The sequence below is a fragment of the Strix aluco genome, chromosome 2 (assembly GCF_031877795.1).
Source record: "Strix aluco isolate bStrAlu1 chromosome 2, bStrAlu1.hap1, whole genome shotgun sequence".
Taxonomy (NCBI): Eukaryota; Metazoa; Chordata; class Aves; order Strigiformes; family Strigidae; genus Strix; species Strix aluco.
The window spans coordinates 60,912,873-60,936,347 of NC_133932.1; the positions used below are offsets into that span (position 1 = coordinate 60,912,873).

The 23,475-nt window shown below is 39.3% G+C and overlaps 1 protein-coding gene across 1 annotated transcript; it reads left to right on the plus strand.

Annotated features, from left to right (window-relative positions):
- The first annotated feature begins 5,654 nt into the window (after positions 1 to 5,654).
- LOC141919404 (arylsulfatase H-like) lies at positions 5,655 to 21,524 on the plus strand. The gene is made up of 12 exons (XM_074814903.1): positions 5,655 to 5,868; positions 7,453 to 7,784; positions 8,021 to 8,122; positions 8,677 to 8,826; positions 9,815 to 9,936; positions 11,391 to 11,513; positions 14,661 to 15,084; positions 15,798 to 15,934; positions 17,121 to 17,255; positions 17,874 to 18,036; positions 18,331 to 18,452; positions 19,060 to 21,524. The coding sequence occupies exons 3-12, from the start codon at positions 8,043 to 8,045 to the stop codon at positions 19,428 to 19,430; spliced, it is 1,827 nt and encodes a 608-aa protein (XP_074671004.1). The 5' UTR covers positions 5,655 to 5,868; positions 7,453 to 7,784; positions 8,021 to 8,042; the 3' UTR covers positions 19,431 to 21,524.
- Positions 21,525 to 23,475: the final 1,951 nt, after the last annotated feature.

Genomic DNA, 23,475 nt, shown 5'->3' on the forward strand with positions numbered 1-23,475 from the left:
GCAGCCACAGTGCCGGCAGAGACAGAAGCCCACGTCAGGAGACATAGCGTGTTCAGGTCACAGACATTTTAGCGAACACAGGGACAGCAGCTGAGTGGGCAGCCCAGGCTCTCTGAAACACAAAAGGGTGTTCCCACACAGGGGTGTCTGTAGGAAGGGAGAGCTGCAGAAAAGTCAAGACTCTGCTCAGGGACCACATGAATCTCCAGGTGTTCTGCAGTGAAGTGAGCATTTAGGACTAGTAAAGACTCTGAAACAAGGTGGCTTAGGTCAGGGTGTGCTGTGGGGCTGCAGTGGGGCAGGAGGGGAAAGGCTTTGCAGGGAAAAGAAATCTGGGAATGAATGAAGAGCCTGGAGCCTCTTTGGGTTGTTGGCAAACCTGGATGTAGATGTAGCCCATATTGCTGATGATCAAAAGCTAGGAGAGCCCCTAGAGAACACACATTGACTTTGGCAGCATAGCAGAAATAAAGTACCTGGTATTGCTGAGCACTTATGGTTGGAGACCAGTTAAGTTATAAAACTGCAGGGGAAACTCTTGGTGTGTTTAATATTTTGAAACTGGCCTGTGCCTGTAACACGATATGGGAAGGAAGGAAGGAAGTCTGCAGTTTGTGGGAAATCTGATCTGCTTCACTGGTAAACCCAAGCTGGTAAATTTCAGGATAAAACTAAAACTAAAGAGACTTCTAAATGAGTGCTATAGTTAGTAAATATGTGGCATGTAAAGCACAAAGAAATTTTACTTGTTTTCTCTAGAAGTATTTTGCCAAGTATTAGAGAATTGTTCATTTAAAAATGAAAGAAAGGAATGCTAGTTCTGCTTCTGAAAATCTGCTTTCAGTAAGTTCTGTAACAAGAAAATGAAAGAGAATTCACAATTTCAAAGACATTTCTTAATGACTATATATATATATATAAAAGAAGCAAAAGATAAAACTTTCTAATTATATTTTGGGTATATTCTGTAGTGGTGACCTTCCCCAAGCTACACTAGCTGTAGAATTTAATTCACTGGCCCTTAAAAAGGGGGGTTTACAATACTTAATTACAAACCACAAAAAGCCAAGAGGGAGGGAATGGGTAGGAAAATCAGACATATTAAAATAAAATGTACACATGGGGGAAAAGGAATTAAATCTATAACTCCATAAACTGATAGGTAATTGGTGTAGAGAGAGCGAAATATAGTACTCTGCATTTTTATAAGGCCACAGATGTTATACTATTTGGATTCCAGATCACAGCATGTAAGGTACAAGCAAAACTTCCAAGGATATCTTGATATGTTTGTCTACTTACCTCCCCCCAAGCCTACAGATGTTGAAGCGAGATGTTAGAAGAAGATACAGCACATTCATAAGTGAAAAGCATCCATTTTTGGAGCACTTATATGTCACGGTGGAATATGGTATCAACCAATCAGTTCTGCTGAAGATGCATTTTATACCAAAAATAAGCCACTTCTAGCATTTTAGTTTGGTTTAGCCATTTCTTTCCCACAATACACCGGCAAAAATGCATTTCACACCCTTGACCAACATAGCTATGCCAGCAGAAGTCTGTAGTACAGTCTTGGCTTAAGAATGCCATTGATATAAAAACATTTCAGGCCTCCTAATCCATGTTTTTGTTCTATGCAGACCATCACAGCAAAGCTGTTTCTTTATGGTTTCATTAGGAATGTTCCCACCATTGATTTCTGGAGCAAAGTTGCATACCCTAAGAGTGCAAACAATATCCCTGTGATGGACCTGCACGTCTCCTTTCCACAGTGCCGGAGCCATTCGGGTGCTCAGCTGTTACGATTGCAATGGATGATTTATGTGACTTGTGATTTTAAACAGGCAAGAGGATCTACTCGGAAGTCGACCCTCAGTTCTGAAAGATAAGTGCTCTTCTTCAAGCTTGTAATACAGGAATATTATTTAAAAGGACTTTGATTTAATAAGAACTATTTTTAATGCTCTGTATTTACAGGTCAGTGTTCTCCTTTTTTCTCTCCATTGTTTTTTTGGTGGTGATGATTACAATTAGTAGGCTTGAAATCAAAATGTGTCATGACTTTTGAAATTCTGAACTCAGAAACTGCAGCTTGTGGCAGCTGCCAGAAAAATACTGAAGATAGTTTTAAGCTGACTTGTGAACCGTAGTAACAAGGAACAACATGTCTATAAATCTAGAATAGTAATCATGACCAAAATGTACTCCAGGGTTTCTTTTTGATTTTGCCATTGGGTCTGTTTGCAGACAAACATGAGTGTTGTTCTGTCCCCTGCAAGTGAAATCTGTATGCAACACTTGCTCTACGGCATGGCTCCCAGCTTTTTAAGGAGTCTCAAGACCTATTACCTTTTAAGATTCCATACTTGCGTGAATGTTAAGTTATAGATTTCCTCTATCATGGATTTAAATGATCACTTTCCAGTGGACAGAAAAATTGACCTGAATATGAAATACTCAAAGTTGTTAGGCTGTTTATTTTACTATTTTATATAATAGCCAATTATTACTACCTATTATTATTAATTGCTAATTAATAAGCAATAGCAACTAAAGCCTCCTATACTGTATCTTGAAAATCTTCAGTAAAGTATATTAGCACAAAGGTATTCCTGATTTCATACTATTCAAGTTTATAAAAACATTGAAAATCTGTGACACCTTGTGAGTGCCTTATCTAGTCTTTACTTAGTGACACTGGTGACTTGTGGTTTTTCACAGTTATCTTATAAATTATCATGCTAGTAAAAATATTTTGCAAAATTCTCATAGGAATTCTTCTAGATAGTCTCTACCTATGTGAATGTATTTAGTCCTAGCATCAGAAAACAGTCTGAAACAAAATACTGTAGATTTTTAAGCATTCCCTGCAGTTGGAATAGCACCCCGCTGAGACTATAGCTCTTGGTATCTGCAAGAACAGCTGCAGTCCTGGAAAATTCATAAAACAGCAGAACATGGGACCAGGTAATACCTTCAGATCTTTGTGCACTATTGTGCTTTATCCCAGCCTCTTACAGATTTAAGCAGTTTTAAATGGCAGGGGTTTTAAGAACATGCTAGATATGTACCTTGCTTCCACCAGTTATCAAACTAAAAATCTGTTTTGTGTATTTTATAGCTTGACAGGAAAAATCCATGGATTCATTTTTTTCAGATCTCTCCACTCTGTATCGATCTTATTACTTGTGAAACACTCCTGGTTTGGTTTGGGTTTTAGTATTTTCAGTGTAACTTTTAGTCTAGCAGCCTCAGCTGCCTAAAAACTGTTCTAAATCTATTTTGGTTTTCTTTCCCATGAGAAAAAACAGAAATATTTTAAATAAGCTCTATAAATTCTAGTATGTACATATGTGTTCACACATATTAAGCTATCATTATCTTCACTGCAGTGGAAGAAAGAGTGGTCAAGAGATCACCTGCCTGTTTTTAAGTATTTAACTGACATGTGACTGTTCCTAAAACACAGTATTCACGCAGACTGCCATGGATGCATACATGGCCTGCATTTAGACAGGAGTTGGGGCATCTGAATTACTGCTTTACCGCAGACCAGGAGTGCACTTTTGGAGTGACTTCCCACTTGCCCCCACTTACTGCACTTTGGCTAACATTACAGAGCAGTCCTGGAGTGCACGAACCAGGTCCCAGTGTCACAAATCTGGATTACCTGCTCTAGGACAACAGATAAGGCTCTGCAACTGCTCCTGGGCATTCAGGCCTTAAAGACCTAGCATAAATCAGAGTTCAAAGAAATAACACCATTTTACATCATTGTGCAATGACTTTTAGAAAGGTAGAGTGAGAATTAAATGTTCTCTGAAACACAGCAAGATTTCAAAAAGAAATTAGTCGCTAGAGGGAGCCTCTTAATCATCATATCCTGGTATCAAACGGAAACTTGGGCCTTCAACTCTTAGATGTTGAAGTACTTTAATACTAGAGTCGGTGAGTGCTACTTCCCCCAGTACTCAGTTTAAAGAAAATGAGGGTAAAAGACAAGAATGTGCAAGGCTTCTACAAAATTCCACATTCATTCCATATTCTGAACACACACAGACTTTCTAAAGGTTTCCCCAGAGAAAAACGGGTAGAGCCAGTTAGTACAGTGGCTGGGGAGAGAATTAGCTTTGCCTAGGCCTTTTAAAAATGCTATCTTTAAGTGGCACCTGTGAGAGGGCATTCACCTTTCCCTCCTTCAAAGATCAAACACCAAAATAAGTATAAGTTGTCGCTGTGAGAGGAAAGCCCTTAGACCACAAGCACTATCCTCCCTCCTTTATCTTCATTACACCGTAGGTGTGCCCAGGCAGTAATTCCCAGCAGCCAGATTTCAACCAGTGCTACTTACAGCAGTGATCTGGTCTAACTCTCTCTGTTAGAAGGCAGCTACATACTAAACAATGAAGTTGTGTTCCTGCAGTGTAACTGCAGACATGCATTCAATTTTCTGCTATACTCTAAATCTAGTAAATAACTTAGCAGTTATAATTTGTGGTTCTCTGTTACAAATACTATAGAATTTGCAAGAAGTCCTGGAAAAACACAAGGAGAATAGGAGAGCTGTGGAGGAGACCCCAGCTGCAAGAGGGGCTCTCCCAGTCTGCAGGGATTGATTGCAAGCTGGACAGAAAAACCCAGCACCTCAGAAGGTGCTTTCTTTTTAGAAAATATACAGCAGCAGAGGGCATCAGACAACAAGAAATCCTATATATGTTAATGAATTCTCAAGCACTAAAGGCACCGTGAAGGGGGATGGGAAATGGAAAGGTACAGATTGAGATGCTGTAACATGGGTGGGGATAAGGAAGCAGGCACAGAGGGAAGGAAAACCAGACACATCACTTCTCCTGTGTATGTTGGCTGTAACCACTCCAGCATGGAAATATTGGTGGGAGAGAGCAGGGGAGGGATCACCTATGGTGCTGTAACTTGCCTCAAAAGTGCTCCATTAGCAAACCAACCTGAGCACTGCAACTGGTGATGAACCACCAACTCATATCAACATTTTCCTTCTCTTTAAGATATGAAAATATAGCAAATTCTTTGTCAGTAAACCAAGATTGCTGTTTGATAGTATCTCATGCTTTCCTGAAACACTCGGTACAACAGGACTCAAACAAAAAAAAATCAAGAAAGCAAGCATTAGCCCACATGTAGCCTTAAACTGTCCCTTTGAGTGATGACTACAAAATAGGCAGCAGTCAAAAGTGAAGCCAAATAACTAATTTTCTGAAAAAAATGAATTCACGTCTGTTGCCAGAATTTCCTCCCCACACCCTAAAACTTTCTCACTGCATGTGCAGAGATGACCTTGACACTACTGCAGACACTTGGGGATGCCATAAATTGAAGATATTCACTCAACTTCTATTTCTACAAAGAATTATGCTTCACAAGTACAACAATTTTCTATTTTCCTTGGTGGAAACGAGATATTTATGGGGAACTGTTATTTATAGTGCCTTTCATGGGAGTGTCTCAGGCTCAAAGGATATCCTTCCCTTCCCTTGAGAAGTTGGTGGTTGGGCAGAAAGCATTTTATCTGGTGTTCCCCAGCCCAACCCGCACATGCTGTATGAATGTCACCGTTGTGCAAACGGCAGTGGGACGTGCAGCTTAAGGGACTCCAGGATAAATTAGACCATCCAGCTACTTGCAAGCTCTGGTATAACACAGCTTTCCTGTGGCGAAGTGCGCATGAGCAGCTAAGGCAGATTTAAGGACTGCCTTCAGAAACAGATGTTAGACACTCGGCTGTGGCAGCAGTTGCTGTGCTGCAAAATTTGGAATAGTTTTAAGTCAACTGAAAATAAGCTCACGCTCCAGTCTGTCAGCTGCATGCTTTGAGCATAACTTGACCAGGTACCGTATTCCTCCCTTATTATGTTGGGAAATGCACAGAAAAAATTTTAATGGGCATTTGGAAAATATTTTTTGCTTCTGTAGATAAAAATATCTCGAGGAAGTTTTTTCAAAGGCATTTCCCTTTACGATAACATCATTCTCACACAAGCCTGTGTATAAACTGAGAGCTGTAGGCAACTTGTTATCGTGAGTCTGGCTTTTATTTTATCTATATCAAGCCTACCGAATAGGAATGTTTAAAAGACATTTTCAAGACTGAACAGTACGAAACTGAATGGAATTACTTGTAAGACCTTTCACTGAGTGTTGCCAAACTGATGCCATAAATGGTTATTGTTCTTATGAAAAGTGTATCTGAGTGCATCTAAAAATATGAATATTTTCTCTTATGTAAACTGGCTTGAATTGGGATTTCAGTGTCTTGTAAGTATATTAGTAGAAAAGTAAAATCGGATTAAAACAGTTCAATCAGTAAAGGAAAACGGTAAAATATGCAAGATATGCACGCTGTACTCCCCTGGATTATTAAAATGGATGAAGAAAGGGATAAAATCTAAATTACTTTGGGGGGATTAAATAATGGGAGAGAGGGAGGAAAGAGTTTTGCTTTAAGCCGAATTCAATTCAGGTAGCAAAGGGGACTGTTTGCTTGCAGCATGGCTCAAGTGCCACTTTGGCAAAAGTGGTCCCAAAGAGGTCCCCAGAAAGGCATCCTCCAAACTGCTTGGCTGAATCAGGCAGATGCTTGCTGCTGCCACAGCTGCCAGGGGCCAAGCAAGGAGCTGCATTGCCGTGCAGGGACCTGGGCTCCCTCCCTGACTTCTCAGAAGAGGGGCAAACAGGGCAAGCTGCTTTCACTGTCCCTCTTGTTCCCACCAGAGCTGCTAAAGTTTCTCTGACCGGACTCTCATCACCTTTCACTAAGGAAATGGCTTGACAGGGATAATATTTGTCAGTGCAGTAACTGTTTTCTGTAGATTACCTGCTATTTTACAGATCCCTTCTAGGGAAGCTTAGTCTTGAGCTCCAGGCTGTGCTTTGAATTGGTGTGTCTCTATTGCGAAGTACAGGCAGTTAGTGACAACCAATTACACAATTAAATTTCAATATTTTCAACTCCCTTTTGTTTCAGCTGTTTTGGAGGTACATAGAATGTATATGTAAAAGATGGCTGAAGTGTCCTCCAGTATCTTTCCTATACCTGTGTGGGATGCAGCAAAGGCACAAATCCAAATGCAGGAAACTGTGTGTCTGTAGATAGCGATGTTGCATCAGCATTGGTGCTTGTAAATAAGTGTTTAGAGCTGTTTGGATGCCAATTTTCTAAGCATAGAAATTTTCTCATCGAGGCTTGTAGTGTTGATGAATAAAATGTAAGAACTATGGATATTACTAAGCTGCTAAATACTATCATTTCTGGAAAACAAAATGTGAAACTGACATAATTTATAAAATTGAGACGCTTGGGATAGTTCAACCAGACATGGGATAAATTTGGAAGAAGTTTATTTTAAAGCCTTTGAACCAGGGTCATTTGGCCCTTACCTCAAAGCCTTTAAACAGTTTGTCTTGTCCTGGCAGTGAAAGAGAAAACCCCAGAGGAACCTTTGCAGAAAGCTGTGCAGAGAAGGGGGAAAAGAGCATCACACCCCAGAATCTGACACATACAAAGAAGGAAAAGGCTCAGGACAGAGTCGGACAACAAGAGGTCACAAATTCAGTGTCTTCTAAGAAAATGTCATTGTTGGAAGAGGATGAGTAGAATTCCTACAACTAAAAATATCTTACAAGCCTGAAAGGAATCTTGGCACATTACATGAAGAAGCAGCAGGCTGCCACTGTCTCTGTGATTACAGAAAATAAATTATATTGAGGACTGGATTTTAAAAAGCTCTTCTCTTCCTTTCTGAACAGTAAGTATTTTTCATACAGCTGAGGCGTGTAACAAAGGAGAATTATTTTTGTATTTTAAGATAAATTCTACACAAAAAGAAAAATCCCTCTAAGAAGTGAAGAAGCACTAGCAATAAAAATAACAATAATGCCTTTACTCTTCTTCATTTAGTGTCTGATCTGAGGTGCACTGAAGTAAGTACAACAGAGAATGTTGATAGGCTTTGATTAAGTTTTTTATCTATTTTTGATGCAGTGAGTACTAGGAAGATGCAAACATGACAAGGCGGTCTCTCCTGGTTTTGCAGGATCCGAACACTCGAAATGCAGAAATGATTTGGCAACTAACATCTTACTGGTAAGAAAAAAGTTCATGAATTATTGTTATATCATCCTTAAATCTAAAGTGAGCCAAGTTTAATAATGACATATTATAAAAGAGTAGCGTTGTTCATCTATAAAGCATACTTACAATGTTATTTTGTTTGTTTGTTTGTTTGTTTTCCTTTTTCTTTACTTTTTCACAACACAAAGGTTCCAGTCTGGGTGAGAAGGATGTCAGAAGAAGTTGACCCCATTCTCAGTTTCCCAGACCAACTTCTGAAAAACATCCCAAGCCGCTAAAGCAAAATCACTTAAATGTCATCTGTCACATGTAGATTCCCAAATGAGACTGCTCACAGGAAGTTTGGAAACAATCAGAAAAGGAGATTTTTAAAGTTATGGTCCTGACATTTTCCTTTTCATGACATTGTTCGGGTCAATCATCAAAATTTAACACACCTTCTACATCTGGACAGACAGTGGTCTGGTCTGCAGCCAAGCACACACGGGAGGGAGGGTCTTCAGCCACTTGCAGTGGGAGTGATGAATGGCCAGGTCATTGGTTTCTTTCCTTCTTCCATGTTTCAGGGCTTCTCTGGTCACACCCCTGATTTTTGGTCTGCTTCTGCAGCCACCGCTGACACAGCTTGCCATCGTCACACAGCCAAACATTGTCCTGTTGATGGCCGATGACCTCGGCATAGGGGACGTAGGTTGCTACGGGAATGATACTATCAGGTAAGGAAACTAGGCACAACAGTGAACAGAGCTGGTGTGTTATTTAATGTAAGACTGCAATCCTCTGCCCATTGTCAGCTATTTGAGCTCTCTTCAAGTTCACTTCCTGGAGAAATGGGAAGATTTCCCATGCCATTAATGGTAAATGTAAAGCACTACCAGGATTATCTCACAGCCTAGAGGGCATTCCCAGGGCCAGCTCTTCTATCCTGAGCTGCTTTACTGTGGGAATATGTCAACTGTTCTCGTGTATTCCTTAATTGCCTGACATTGAGAAACACTAAGCTCTTACACATACCTGAAGATAGAAATGTTGTCCCATCTTTCAGCATATCAGGCATTACCTTATCTAACTCTGTTTTGCTATTCTTTCCAAGTCTCACATCAAAATACAGTATAAATCACTGCAACAAGCTATGTTACTAGGAAATGCTTCTCTTTTCAGACCCAAGGAGATAGAATTTTCCTTCTCTTTGAAAATCATGCCATGGTATTTCCTGCTGGCCTCTAGCTTGCCACTTCTTGAACAAAAACGAATTTGGTACAATCACTGCCCTCATCCAGCAAAGTCCTCAGAATCTCACCCTGGTTGTCACTGGCCAGCAAGTTTCTGATAGGTAACAGATAGTCATAGGTAGCTGAAGGGCTCTGCATGGCTGGGCCTCCACTTCAGCGTGGCAGCATCCCCAAGGCATGAGTTTTCTTTTCAAGAGCAGTGGGGTACATTTCTGCCAGGCCCTTCATAGGTCTTGGAAAACAAGAAGTAATGATTGGCTTTAAATTTATCCAGATAGCGATTGTTAATGAAGAAAGAAAAAAAAAGGTATTTCCCCATTAATTGAAAAAAATAAAATAAAAAAATAAAGTATTTCCTGGCCATCTTGAAATAGAAGAAACTTCCCAAAATAAAGATAAGTATATTATTCCTCATCCCCCTTCTCTTGAAGACTCTCTGAATGATATCTGACAGCGCTGGTTGCATTTTTAGGACCCCAAACATTGATCGCCTAGCAAAGGAAGGAGTGAAACTGACCCAACACATCGCTGCGGCTCCACTTTGCACGCCCAGCAGAGCAGCCTTCCTCACTGGCAGATATCCCCTTCGATCAGGTTTGCCTTGCAAAACCAAGCATCCATTAAACATTGCTTCATTGCTGAAGGGAATAACGTCATACAATGGGCACAAAAGAAACGAGGGCGGGCAAAGAGAAGGGGTGCCACAGACATGTCATCCCTCACTGAGGCACACAAAGACACACTAGCTAGGCCTAGTACCTTTGAGGTGGCATCTGTATTTATGGGGTTCAATGAACCAACCTGGGGGGAAACAGAGCAGAGAAGAACAAGCTCTGCAGAGCAGCTTGATCCCTACCCAGCTCACAACCTCTGTTGCCTTTTGGTGCTCTGTTGAACAGACTGCAGGCAGAATGGAGGTAGTACAAATAGTTACATTCAAAAAAGTCATTACACAGAACATGAATAATAATAAAAACACATTTCTAAAGCACTAGTTACATTAATTTCTGTCATGGGTGACTCCTCATCAGATATCAGAAACAGCTCAGCCCTGCAGGGAGCAGAGTAAATCTATGCAGATGTGTGTCCATTCCCTCTAGTCATAGCGCAGAACAAGTCATTTATGGGAAAGCTTTGTTACCTATGTGTCGGAATTCATCCGTCCTATGAAATAACAGCTTGACAGCTGTATTATTTTCCCGGTTCTGTTTCTGAAGAAAAAATACTATCCTGTCAAACTTCATCCCTGAGATGAAGAGTATGAAAAACAAATAGCTCTACATCTTTCTAGCAGGAACTCTCTAATGCTTTTTCTATTGCAAATGATCTTCAGCGCCTTCATTCCCGAGGCATTTTGAAGCTGACATGTCATCCTACTTTTATCATGACAGCTCCCACTGAGATAGATAGCTTGAAAATGCACATGAGCTTGTACAGACTCTCTCCCACTATAACAACAGGGCCAGAGACATTCAACGTTACCATGACAGACTGTACTTCACATAAAGTTGTGTGATGGGGTTATGCCAGTTTATAATGCTAAATAACAGGGTGTAAACCTGCAGGTAAGGAGAAGATTGTGGTGCTAGATAGTACTCTGTGGGTTTCAGAAGCTGGATACCAGCCATGCCACTGTGCAGGGAAATCTTGAGTTCCCAAGCAGCCTTATCCAAACTGGAGTTTGAGGCTGACAGAGGGCTAAAGTCTCCCTACCCTCCTCCATGCCCTCACAGTCACACTAAGTGCACTTCATACAGCCTGGATACCACTGTGACATATAAAAGCTCCTATACAATTGTGCTATTCTGAATAAAATAAAATAAAATGTTTCAATATGAGATACAAAGAAGAAGAGTGATTATATAATGAAGAGACTTAAATCTTTTTTAATCTTGTCCAGAGTCCTAGATTCATTTCCCCAAACAAACAGCATTAGGATAAACATTTAAGACTGTAATACCAATGAAACCAGAAAACAAGAAAGTATGTCTGATAAAAGTACTCTACTGCTTATACTTACTAAGATTGTTTACTACTGCATTTTTTAGGGATGGATGCTATAAACAATTACCGTGTTATTTTTTGGAATGGCGGCTCAGGAGGGCTTCCTCCAAATGAAACCACTTTTGCCAAAATACTGCAGCAGCAAGGCTACAGCACAGGACTGATAGGTATGGAGACACTCCTGAAGATGGCCTAGAATGTGTTTTACCTGCACGTCTCACTCAAACCATTTGTTGTAGTTAACAACTGCTCATACCTCTGTTGTAATATTTTTATTTCCTGATTTAAGAATATCTTGTAAGATGAAATTCTGACCAAAAAGAATCTCTCTTAAAAGAACAGGCATCTGATAAAGAGAACAACCTTTACTGTTGACCTGCTTTCAAGCACAGCTGTGGTTGTTAAAGTATATAATGGCAAATACGTTAATATTTCTTGAGTACTATTCTACCAGGTATATGATAATTATTCCAATGCTATTTCATAAAAAGCAAAAATATGAGTGCCATTTAAATGTGCACGAAAATGTTTTACACAGCTCAGAGCAGAGTCACAACAAAAGGGAACAGCTGCTATTTAAAACAATAGAGCCAGTTCATAATATCACAGGATTTGGCCTTTCAAAAACAGAAAAAAAGCTATTTTTTTTCTATAATTACAGCGTGCCACTATAGTTCACCAAGATTTCAGTACAGCCCACAAAACGTTGCCTCCTTCAGCATTAATACAAATTCCCTTTTACTTCATATTTTATAGGACTTTTTTTTTTTTTTTTTAATACAATTGTAGCTTTTGGTCATGATCCAGTTTCAAATAATTATTTATCTTAGATATGTCACATAGTTCCACAGACTGATAAAACACAAATGTTCCTGAGCTGAATTTTTAGCTATTTGCCCTACCTCATCTGAGCATCTAAATGTCAATATCCAAAATCTATGTCCGACACATAAAAATACTGGCTGCACAAATAAACTGAAATATTAATAAAAGTGTCTGCCGATATGGATTTGTATTCATTCAGCAGAATAAATCTAAACCATACAGGACAATACTACATTAAGCCCTCCAAGCATTTTAAGTTCTATATTACTGAATCTTCTTCTACTGTTAGTTTTGTAGCCATATTTTAGTTGTTATAATCAGCTCATTAAAAAGCCCATGTCTATTAGCCACGTGCTTCAGCTTGGTTTCAGCATGTAATCACTAAGAAAACAATCAGACTTGTCTCCACTTTGCCAAAGGAATTGCCCTGCAGGGAGGCTGTGCTGCATACCTCCTAGAAGCTAGCTATCAAAATGAGCTGGCATTTTCCCTGTGGGTATCTCAGCTAAAATCACACTATAGACACCAAAAGCATCACTTAGTTTAACCAAATTGACAGATTCTGATTAATTGCACCATAGGAGATGATGGAAAGCACTGGTGATAAGTGACACAAAAAACCCCATAAGAGCACCTTTACATTCAAGTCGTGAAGCAAGAAAACTTACACAACATCTATCCACATCACCACAGCTGAACGAGCACTAAATAGTCTCACCTGAATGGTTTGTGATTGTTTTGCTCTGAGAACAACCAGTTTAATTGCAAAGTTAAATCCTATTAATAACCTGCAGCTTTGATGTGATAATGAGACTTTTTGTTTGGAAACCCTTTGCAGATTCTTTGCAGTCAGAAAGCCAATGTTGTATAACATATGCCCTCAAAGATTAATTTATCTTAATTATACATTTAGTTTATCTTCTGGAAATGTTAGTCTTTTGTAGCTTGTCAGAAGCCTTTATCGACCTCAGCTGGAGATTTAGGTGTTGGAGTGCACCTGAAGTCCAAGGATACTTAAGCTGCACCTGTATTTATGACCAATATGTCTATGTATTGATTACAAACCTGTTTCGTTCTATAGCTGGCTCTAAATATGTCAAGAAGTAAACTGAGTAGAGATTTTAGCTGAAAGCAATTCATCAACCCAGAATAGAACTTTCATTCTTTCTTTATATTTATACCCAAAAAGCAGCATTTTTTTCCTCTGAAGCAGTTTTTTCTGCTCCTATTGTAATGGACAGTAACTCTATTGAAACCTACTGAGGGTCAGCTGCTAGTATATGTGTTGGTAACATATTGAACCATTTGTTTAGGATAATATCCTTCGGTAAGTACACAGTTCCTTACTCCACAATAAGAATTAGTTGCAAATTAGTTTTCAAGTAAAATTTGAAAAGTTTGGTTTTATCTATAGATCTGGTATCCAAGGCCTGCATTGTATCAGAGATCACACAATGCAATTAAACTGCATCTCTCCTATGAGAGGTAGATTCTGGTTGCTTGGTTCAGATATTCACAAGCCTCAGTGTTTAAGCGAAATGAGCCAACTTTTTACATCTCCATGTAAGTGCCTAATCAGTCTGTTTTAATAGACTGGAGGAGAAACAAAAGCACGGTTTTGATGTGCCATTCATCATAATAGTGAACATATGTTCATAACAAAGAACAAATTTTATTTCAGGAGATGTTCTTTTTGATACATGAAGACTTCAGAATTTAGAAGAAGTAGGCTTTGACTTTTTAAACTTGATGAAATACAATTAAATGGCAAAAATACTTATAAAACAAGGCCTTTTATTCTCACCCAGTATACAGAGATATTATTATCAGTAAAGTTACTCACATATGTACAGCTTCATGAGAAGTCCTGACCTCCTGAGCTCAAGATCTTCTGGATCTGGTGTTTTGCCTGTCAAACCCACTGTTGAGCTGCAATCTCAGCTATGCTATCCATAGCTTCCTTTATCAGTCTGACACCAACATGTCCCTGAGTGTTGCCATAGTCCTGACATCAAGCCATACAAAATTTTCCAGAAACAGCTCTGCATAGCACCTTGAAGGTAAAGAGACAACAGGACAACAGAACAATGTTATTTTGCCTTGTGCTTACAAAAGGACTTCTTTCTCCTATTTCATACTTGACAGGTCTGCAGAAAGGCCATGCGTTTTTGCTCGTTTCTGAAAAATTGAATTTTTCTCAATTTCTAGTTCCCTTTATAGTCCAGTTTTTTACATTTGATCAAAGCTACAGGGCTTGAATATGTATACAGAGCACCAATAACTGTTGCAAATTTATAATCTGTAGAGGTTTACTTTCATCAATTGTAAGATATATCCCATTATATCAGTACATACTTGGTATATATGTGTAGGATGAAGAAGTTATTACAAGTAGGAAAAAAACAACTGTTTTTTGAGAAATATTTTGTATGAGAAAAAGCACATTTTGAATTATTATCTCTTTACATTTTAATAACCTGTATTTTCAGGAAAGTGGCATCTAGGTGTTAACTGTGAATCCCGCAATGACCATTGTCATCACCCTTTAAACCATGGGTTTGACTATTTTTATGGGATGCCTTTTACGCTAATAAGTGACTGCCAACCAACAGAAACACCAGAGATGGACAGAGCCTTTAGAAGGAAACTCTGGCTTTCCACTCAGATGATTGGCCTCGTTACCCTCACTGCAGCCCTGGGAAGACTGACTGGCTTGATTTTAGTAGGATGGAAAACACTGGCCTGCCTTGCTGGGTTTAGTTTCCTGTTCTTTGTATCCTGGTACTCAAGTTACGGGTTTGTACGATACTGGAACTGCATTATGATGAGAAACCATGAAGTTACCGAGCAGCCGATGGTGACAGACAGGACTATGTCCTTTATCTTGAGAGAGTCCATTTCCTTTATTGAAAGGTAAAGTGTGTTTCCTTTGATCATGATTTTTCTGTTTCTTGCATGTCTTGCAACTTTTAAATAGCACTTTCCCACATGATTTTTTTATAATTTTTACAATATTATATAGGATTATAAGTACTATTATGTCTCTTAATTATTAATAATATTAATAGCATTATCATATTAGCTGCGGCTTAAGAATATACCTAGCTTCACTAAAGCTCATATTGTTTCCACATTTCCATGGGTTGGATTGAATATTTCTAGGCTATTTTGAGGAAATACATATTTCTATCAATGAGATCAACATTGCAGCTTTAAGGGATAGCAGCTGATGGCAGAAATGTGTGTGTGGGCTGGGGAAGGAGAAGTAGAGCTGTGAGGAGAGCCTTACCTATGGACTGACACATGGGCAGCAGCTGGCAGATGAGCCTGCTGCCTTTGTTTCAGTAGCACAGTGGTGGTTAGCAATAGCAGAAATTACAGCTTCAGTCTGGAATTTTTCTATGTATGTTTCAGGAAATAAAAAGGGTCATTCTATATAAACCAAAGATTATATCATCAAACAGATCCTAATCACTGGGTTTTAATACCTTACAATGTAAGATGTTTCTAAAGTGATTGTTGAAATAGGTATATATGCAAACTATACCATTTTCCATTATGACTGACCTCTGTATGTATTGAGAACCTTCCTCCCTGATAACAAAGTGTTGATTTCTGTTTTTTAGAAATAAGCAAAAACCATTCCTCCTCTTTCTTTCCTTTTTACACTCCCACACTCCTCTCATCACCACAGAGAAGTTTGTTGGGAGGAGCCGTCATGGTTTATATGGAGACAATGTGGAAGAGATGGACTGGATGGTGGGTAAGTCACCGTAGCAAATAACAATGTCTCCTAGCTAATACCTAGGTCTGAATAAAAGAACAAGGAAGAGTTTTAAAAACAAGAAGGAAAAAAGTCCTAAGCTTTTCATGAAGATCTGTCAATCTTGTATGAGGACTGTTGGCTTATAGTGTTGCCTTTTTATTTTCTCCAGTCTTGGACTCAGGTTTTTTGGCCTAGTGTTTACAAGTTTTAACCATGTCCCCTTGGCTCCTGTCAAGGAGCTCTTCCTACTCTTCTTACTAAATAAGTGAGAATTATTTAGTTTTCTGAGGTTATTAAAGATCAGGTAATTTCAGCCTCTTATGGTCATGTTTTATCTATTTCTAAGTAGGACACATCAGAAGGTGATAAAACTGATAAGCAAATTAATTCCAGGTGTAAATCAGCAGGATATTTCTCTATGACTACTGCATTCAGCAGAGTACTGAATATTTTTCAGCCCCATTCATAAATCCAGAAATGTTCATAAATGTTAATTGGTATGCCCCCAGAAATTAGATTCATGTTATTTTTCAGCCTTGTTTTTGAAGGGGAGGGAGAATTATTTATCACCCAGTCATAGCAAAGGAAAAGTAGCCACATTTGCAAAAGGCATAAGAATCAGGTACACGTACAGAAAGAGTTGGTTTTCAAACCTACCTGTCAAACACTTACACAAACAACTAATAAATAAAAAATAACTACAATATTAATGCATATTATATTCAGCCAGTAATTTAATGCAAGTATTACGTGTGGTCTAGACAATGTAAGTTAGTGTGGTCTAGACAATGTAAGATGACATTTTTTCCTCATTTCTCATGATGGCCACCACTGATGCAGAATCTAACTTTTTGGGGCCTTAGATTATGCTTTCTTTCCATATTTTTACAGCACACAGTACTGCCCTTTACAATACGGGCTTCTGGTCTGTGACTGTGGTTCTTGCACTCCTTTGTTATAATACCAATAATAAAGAGGTTATAGTACATCACAAATTTTCTGTGCTTTTACAGACAGTACAATCACAACTACAAATCTCAAACCTAAAAAACTTTTTTTAAACAATGAGCAGCCCTACATAGATGAGAAATTACATGATGAATGTTTACAAGTCAGAGGCTAAAATTTATGTAGTGTAAGAAACATTTGGCTTTTTAATACACATATATTCCCGTGTTTACAGGCCAGGTTCTAGATGCTATTGACAAGGAAGGCTTGAAAAATACTACACTAATTTACTTTGCCTCTGATCATGGTGGATGGCTGGAAAGACAAGAAGGCAAAAGGCAGCTGGGTGGCTGGAATGGAATATACAGAGGTAAGAATTGTCAGGGACAGAGACAACCCAGCAACAACTAGTAATGTAGTCAGGACACCCTGGAAGCTTAGATAAGGAGTTCAAGGAGTAACAGTGTTTTGTTATTGAGAAGCAACTTCATCTCATTCTAATTAAGCATTTAAAAATGTAGACAATTCTAGCCTGTGCAGGTGTTCTTTATAAACATAAATCCTCAGACTGGCATTTCCTCATGAGGAAAATGATCACAAGTTAATTTTTATTAAGAATGTGTAACTTCTCACTAAATATTAGTTGCATCTTACATCAGAACCCTTGCTTTAACTACAACAGGTATGCTATAGGATTGTAAAAAAAGAGGAGAACTAGGCTGGGAAATCACTTTATTCCTGAAAATTTTACCCACACTGAGTTCTGATGGGGCAATGTGTTTGTAAAACAACAGAAGGGAGTAAGTGTGTAAGGTCACTTAAAGGGTCTGATATAGTGAACACACTTTCACTGATGCTGAGGAGAAGGAGCTTAGTGATAAAAACAAAAGGGTAAGGAAGGCTCATAAAAGTAACATTAGCTTATGATAATACAATAACATTTATCTAAAATTTCTCTTTATTTTACTTTTTTTTTTTTTAATGAAAGGTGGAAAAGCTATGGGAGGCTGGGAAGGAGGAATCCGTGTCCCAGGGATATTTAGATGGCCAGGAGTGTTACCTGCAGGCACAGTTATCGATGAACCTACAAGCCTTATGGACATTTATCCTACAGTAGTTCATCTGGCTGGAGGGGCACTACCCCAGGACAGGTACAAACACAAGTGTCTTTATTCTTCCTTCTCTCCCAAAACAATGAAAAATCTAGTTTAGAAACACATTCTAAGAGTGTGGCATTTTCTTTTTCATTCCTGCTCCTTTTCTAGACACATAAATGTTACCACAGCTCAGTCACCTTTTCTCTACATTTGAGATTCACGATCTACCTGCAATCTTCTACAAGCATCTTCCTTGTTCAGAGTTGACAGTTCCAGAAAGAGGTGTGCAGAAGGAATGCAGGCCTGTACAGCTTACCCCAGTCTGATGGTCTCCATTTTTTCTGCTAGGGTAATTGATGGCCGGGATCTGATGCCTTTACTGCAAGGAACAGTTGATCACTCAGAGCACAAGTTCCTGTTCCATTACTGTGGCATTCACTTACATGCTGTGCGGTGGCACCAGAAGGACAGTGAGTACAGAACTTCTTTCCCAAGAATAAAGTTCAATCTATGGGAGGGCACATTTGTCTAACACCTGTCTTCTGGGACTGCAGCTTTCCAAGTAGTTCCAGGGGTAAGACGGTAAAGAACTTACTAGCACTGCCTGTATTACATAGCACAAAGAATTTGTTCGTGGCTTCAAGGCATACCAAGCAGGCTATTGAAGTTTAGGATGGGTCTCACCCACCTCTCCATCTGAATGTGAGGCCTGGGGAGTCCATGCCCTCCTTGTCTGCTGAAGCCCTTGCCTCAGCCTTTTGTCTGTCCTTCTGCTACCCTAAAAAGGAAGCAAGCCATGGAAACCCCAAATCTTTGTTTCATGTCTTCATAAAAACCAAAGTGAGAGATAGCTGACACTTGCTGAAAATTTTGGAAAAATTTCAAAACATCAGAAATCATTTTACATTATTGGTTTAATTCTGTGGCACTTAATTTTAAATGAAATTACAATACTATCTCAACTAATAAGAGTAGAGCTGAAGTGCAATCAGAAATGAACTTGAGAAAAACATTCACTCTTCTAATGCCTTCTGATAACCACCAGTATCACTGCAAGTCTTTTTTCTTTCCTGCCAGGTGGAGCCATCTGGAAGGCTCATTATGTGACCCCGGTCTTCCATCCACCTGGGGCTGGGGCTTGTTATGATAGAGGATTTTGCCCATGTTTTGGGGAAGGTGTGACCCATCATGACCCTCCGTTGTTGTTTGATCTCTCGCGAGACCCTTCTGAAGCCAAACCTCTGTCGGCTGACACCGAGCCCCTCTTTGACGTTGTAATAAGGAAGATTGGAAGAGCCGTAGAAGAGCATCACAGGACACTGACTCCTGTCCCAGAGCAGCTCTCCGTGTACAACATCATGTGGAAGCCGTGGCTGCAGCCGTGCTGTGGGACATTCCCACTCTGCTGGTGTGATAAGGAAGGTGAAAATAAACTTGCCAACCTATAAAGGAAAGAACCAGTTATTTCCCCAAAAGTGTTTTTAGATCAAGAGTGTTTTCTTTGGGGGTGCTGACTGGTGGGTTGGTTGGTTGGTTGGTTGTTCTAATAGAGCCTTTATATGAGAGTTGTTCCAGTGAACAGCACAGTATTTGGTAAAGGTGGCTTTAGGCTGGACACTCTCAGGAGGGATCAAGACAGAATGATCCGAAGAGCATGTTTTAACTTGCATGTGCTGACAACTGAATGGATAGTTCAAATGCACTGAAGCAGGCCAAGATTAGAGCTGTACAAGTGATGATATAACTTATGTTTTGTTGTTTATGAATGTATATTTAGAAGCTTTGCTTTGTTTTTTTGTTCTGAATTTCTCAGTGATTCCTGGACTGAGGTGTCCCTTAATTTTGTTACCCTTACAGGTGATGCATGAGATGCCCCTATAATAAATTCTTGCAGACTACTGCTTCCAAAATAATTCAAAAATCATTTTGCCCACAGATTCACACAGAACCTCCTTTAAAAGTAGCTTCCTTCTTTCCTTGTATCTAGCCCCTCCAGCAGCAGTGGTGATGGCAGCTTATTAACCCAGGGCTTCTGGATCGGGAGAAATTGCCGGGGTGAGGCATAAAGCTTGGAAATATGACAAGCTCGGTAACAGCTGTCTCTGCTTTCTGAGGAGGATGGGACTCCTCTGATTGGAGCCAGCCTTTTTTGATGGAGAACATAAAAGAGAAAGGATTTTCCCTTTCTAAAGCTCACACTGCATCCAGCTCCCTAAGCAGCACTGGCAAGGGCAGAGTGACATTGATGGCCACAGAAGCGCCACACTGATAACCAGTTCAGTCATTTGGGCACAGGAAGGCACAAGTCATCCTGCTGCCTGTGTCTCAGTCATAACTGGTTCCTGCTAACAAGTAGTAGGTTCAGAAGAGACTCTTTGAAAGATGCTCAATAGTAATTATGAAAACAAACTCTAATTTACTATGAAAAAAAGAAATGCAGGATTGAGGTATTTCTTGCTTCACATTTTCATCCCACCAAACAGCTAGAGTTACTTAGATCTATCTCTTTGCTGGTGTTCTTTCCTTTGCTTCAGTTCTTTCCTTCTTTGTGTTAAAATAGTTTTTCCTAGTGGCCTTGCAGATAATGCTTTTCATTGTAGGGTACAAGATCTATCTGTTCACATAGACAAGTTTACACTGGTATATCTGAATAAGTAGGCATCTGAGAGCATAATTTGCCCATTTCATTTATTTCACCTTTTTTACTATTTCTCTAACTATTGTGCTAGGACCCATTTCTCTTGTTCATCTCCTCTGATAGATGTTTTGCTTATTTGGGTTTTATTTCCTCCCTTGTTTCCCACAATTCAGCCACAGGAAATCTCCAGGTAAACAAAGCCCTACAGCTTAAAAGCAAAGTTTTATTTTATGTTGTGACTTCATGTATTTCACAGACTGTTATAATTCACCCAGATGCTCCATCAGTGCTATTGATGAGAAAGGCACTCAGTCTTACTGTGAAAACTTCAAGAGATTAAGTGAATCCATCACTTCACGTGTACTGGATTGTTGCTCAGTTTCCTCCATTGTTAGGAGTGTGTGCTTTATTTCTCATTTGAAAGTATTCTATTTCACTGGTTCTTTCCCAGCTAGATTTAAAGGCCTTTTCATATTCAGTATGCAGTGTTTTCTTTACCTGAAATTACTGTAATCAGACTGGCATTTTTCAATTTTCTCAGTCATTTTCCAAGATCTCACTTCCATTCTCAAGTCAGTTTAGTATTCCTGGGATTTTACATTCTCTCAATTTTTCAACACCTTTAAAAATATGTGGGTATAATACCTGTTCATATGATTGAACCATTTTTCTTCAACAGAAATACTTCATAGCACCGTAGGATATATCCATTTGGAGAGAGAGGGTGCAGGAAGACACCTGAGCTAGAATTTGTCCCAGGCACTGGTGTTTGCCCATGAAAGCACAGTCATCAGGCCCTGATGATATACGAAGTGCCACGGGACCAGCAAATGTTCAGGGCTTGGTAACACAGACGTTACATGTGGAACAATCATGGGCAATAATAAAGGCTGTCTTGACAAAACCATACTGTTGTTCTTTTTCTTTTGGGTGATGATAGTATCCTGATTTCTTGCACAGCTGCAGCAGAAAAACAACATTTTAAATTCATTTAATTCCCTTTTTCTTTGGGAATTCTAACCTTACATTCATCTATGTTAATTGACGTTAGGAGCATGGCCACCTCCTCCAGCCACCCTGGCTCAGGAGCCTCCTGCCTGGCTGCTGGAACCCTGCCTGGTGCCTAGGGGCCCAGGGTCTCTGTCCAGGCTGGGAGACACAGCTGCTGCTTCTCCCTTGGCAGGTTCAACCAGTGATGAAGCTGAGTGCGTATCCCAGAGACACACTCACGGACACACAGACACACACAGGACATTGGCTCGGCCAGTCACTGTCTCCATGTGTTGTGTTGACATGTGTAGTCTGAGGAACATGGCATAGGCTTACAAGCAGTTTTGATAGACTCAAAATGGTATTTTTTAGATAAAAACGAAGTAGTGTATCAAAATAGTCTCCTTGACAATAAGTATAATGAACACCTATAAATATTTGTCACTGTTAGGAGTCCTTCAGGCTGTTTTCCAGTTGAACAAGAAGTGTATGATTAAGGCAGATATTTCTTTATAGTCTTATTCACTTACAAAGAATGTACTATCTCCTGTACATTCTTTTTTGCTGTTCTTAACCTCTTCTCACCAGAATTTGTTGAAAGCCTTTTTTTTCAGAGTAATTTTTCACCTTCAGGCTATTCCCCCTGTTCCATTTATCATATTGCCATTGTGGCAGTGAGAGTTGCAGTTTCTTACAGCTGGGCTACCAGCTTTTCCCCACGTCAAGAGAACATCTAGATTATTTTTGCAAACTGAAAGATCTAACAGTTAACATTTGCTAACATATTGCAACCAGTGCTTTGAGCTTTTTTTTTTTTTTTTTTTTTGCCATTTTTATCATTTTCAGCTTTTTGGAAGCTCATTTAAATTAGTAAAAACTGCCGATTTCAGAAGACTTTAGACTAGGATTTTTACACATTGTTAATTTATTTATTGTTGCCACACCTGACAGTAAGTTGCAAAAATGAACAAGGCTATTCCTCATTGCTTTATAGGATCCTGAGATATGAAACTCAGAAAGTACATAGCAAATAAAATGTTGTGGATAAGAAAAAAGTCTCCTAGAAAAAAATAATATTCAATCATATTTGGAAGTAGACTGCTATTAGTCATATTAACATACTGATATGATAAAAGTAGTCATTTTATGTATCTCATAAATTGTTACATTAGGTTACTAATACAAATACATCACATATTTTGTAAATACTTCAAAACATTGGGTGAATATAAGATCTATAAAACATGAAAGCCATGTGGCTTAGAAGGTGGTTTTTTGCTTCCCTTTCTTAGTCTTTTTGTATCACCAGCCACATAAACTGATGTGAGGAGAACTGAAAGAGGACTTTCTAAGCATCAGTTATAATTCTTCAGCCTAATTATTAAAAAAAGTCAAAGCCAAAGCATAAAAATAAAGTACTTTCACATTGTTACATGTCAAGTGTCAAGCTTGAGTAAAAGTAGTTCTGAGAAGTTTGAAGGGAGTTAGAAAAGGGCTGAAAGAGGGAGGGTTGGAGTTTTCTCTTGGTGACAGCAGTTTGGAGTTAATAATCTAAGTTTTGTGCACTCTCTCTATTAAATGGAGAACATCAGGGGAACAGTTGGGTTGTAAGAGTGTCACGTCAGGTTCTCAACTCACCCCCCAGGTAAAATTTAGTGCAGAGGAACACTGAGTTTTCTCTTCTCCATGCAGACAGATCTCTTGCCTTCAGCAGAGAAGCCAGGAAGGACAAACTAAAGACCTCCCCCAAGTTTCCCTTCCTCGGTGGCATTTCAGGAAGGGAAATTTAAGATGATCTAGTTCCAACCTGCCTGCCATGGGCAGGGACACCTTCCACTAGACCAGGTTGCTGAAAGCCCTGTTCA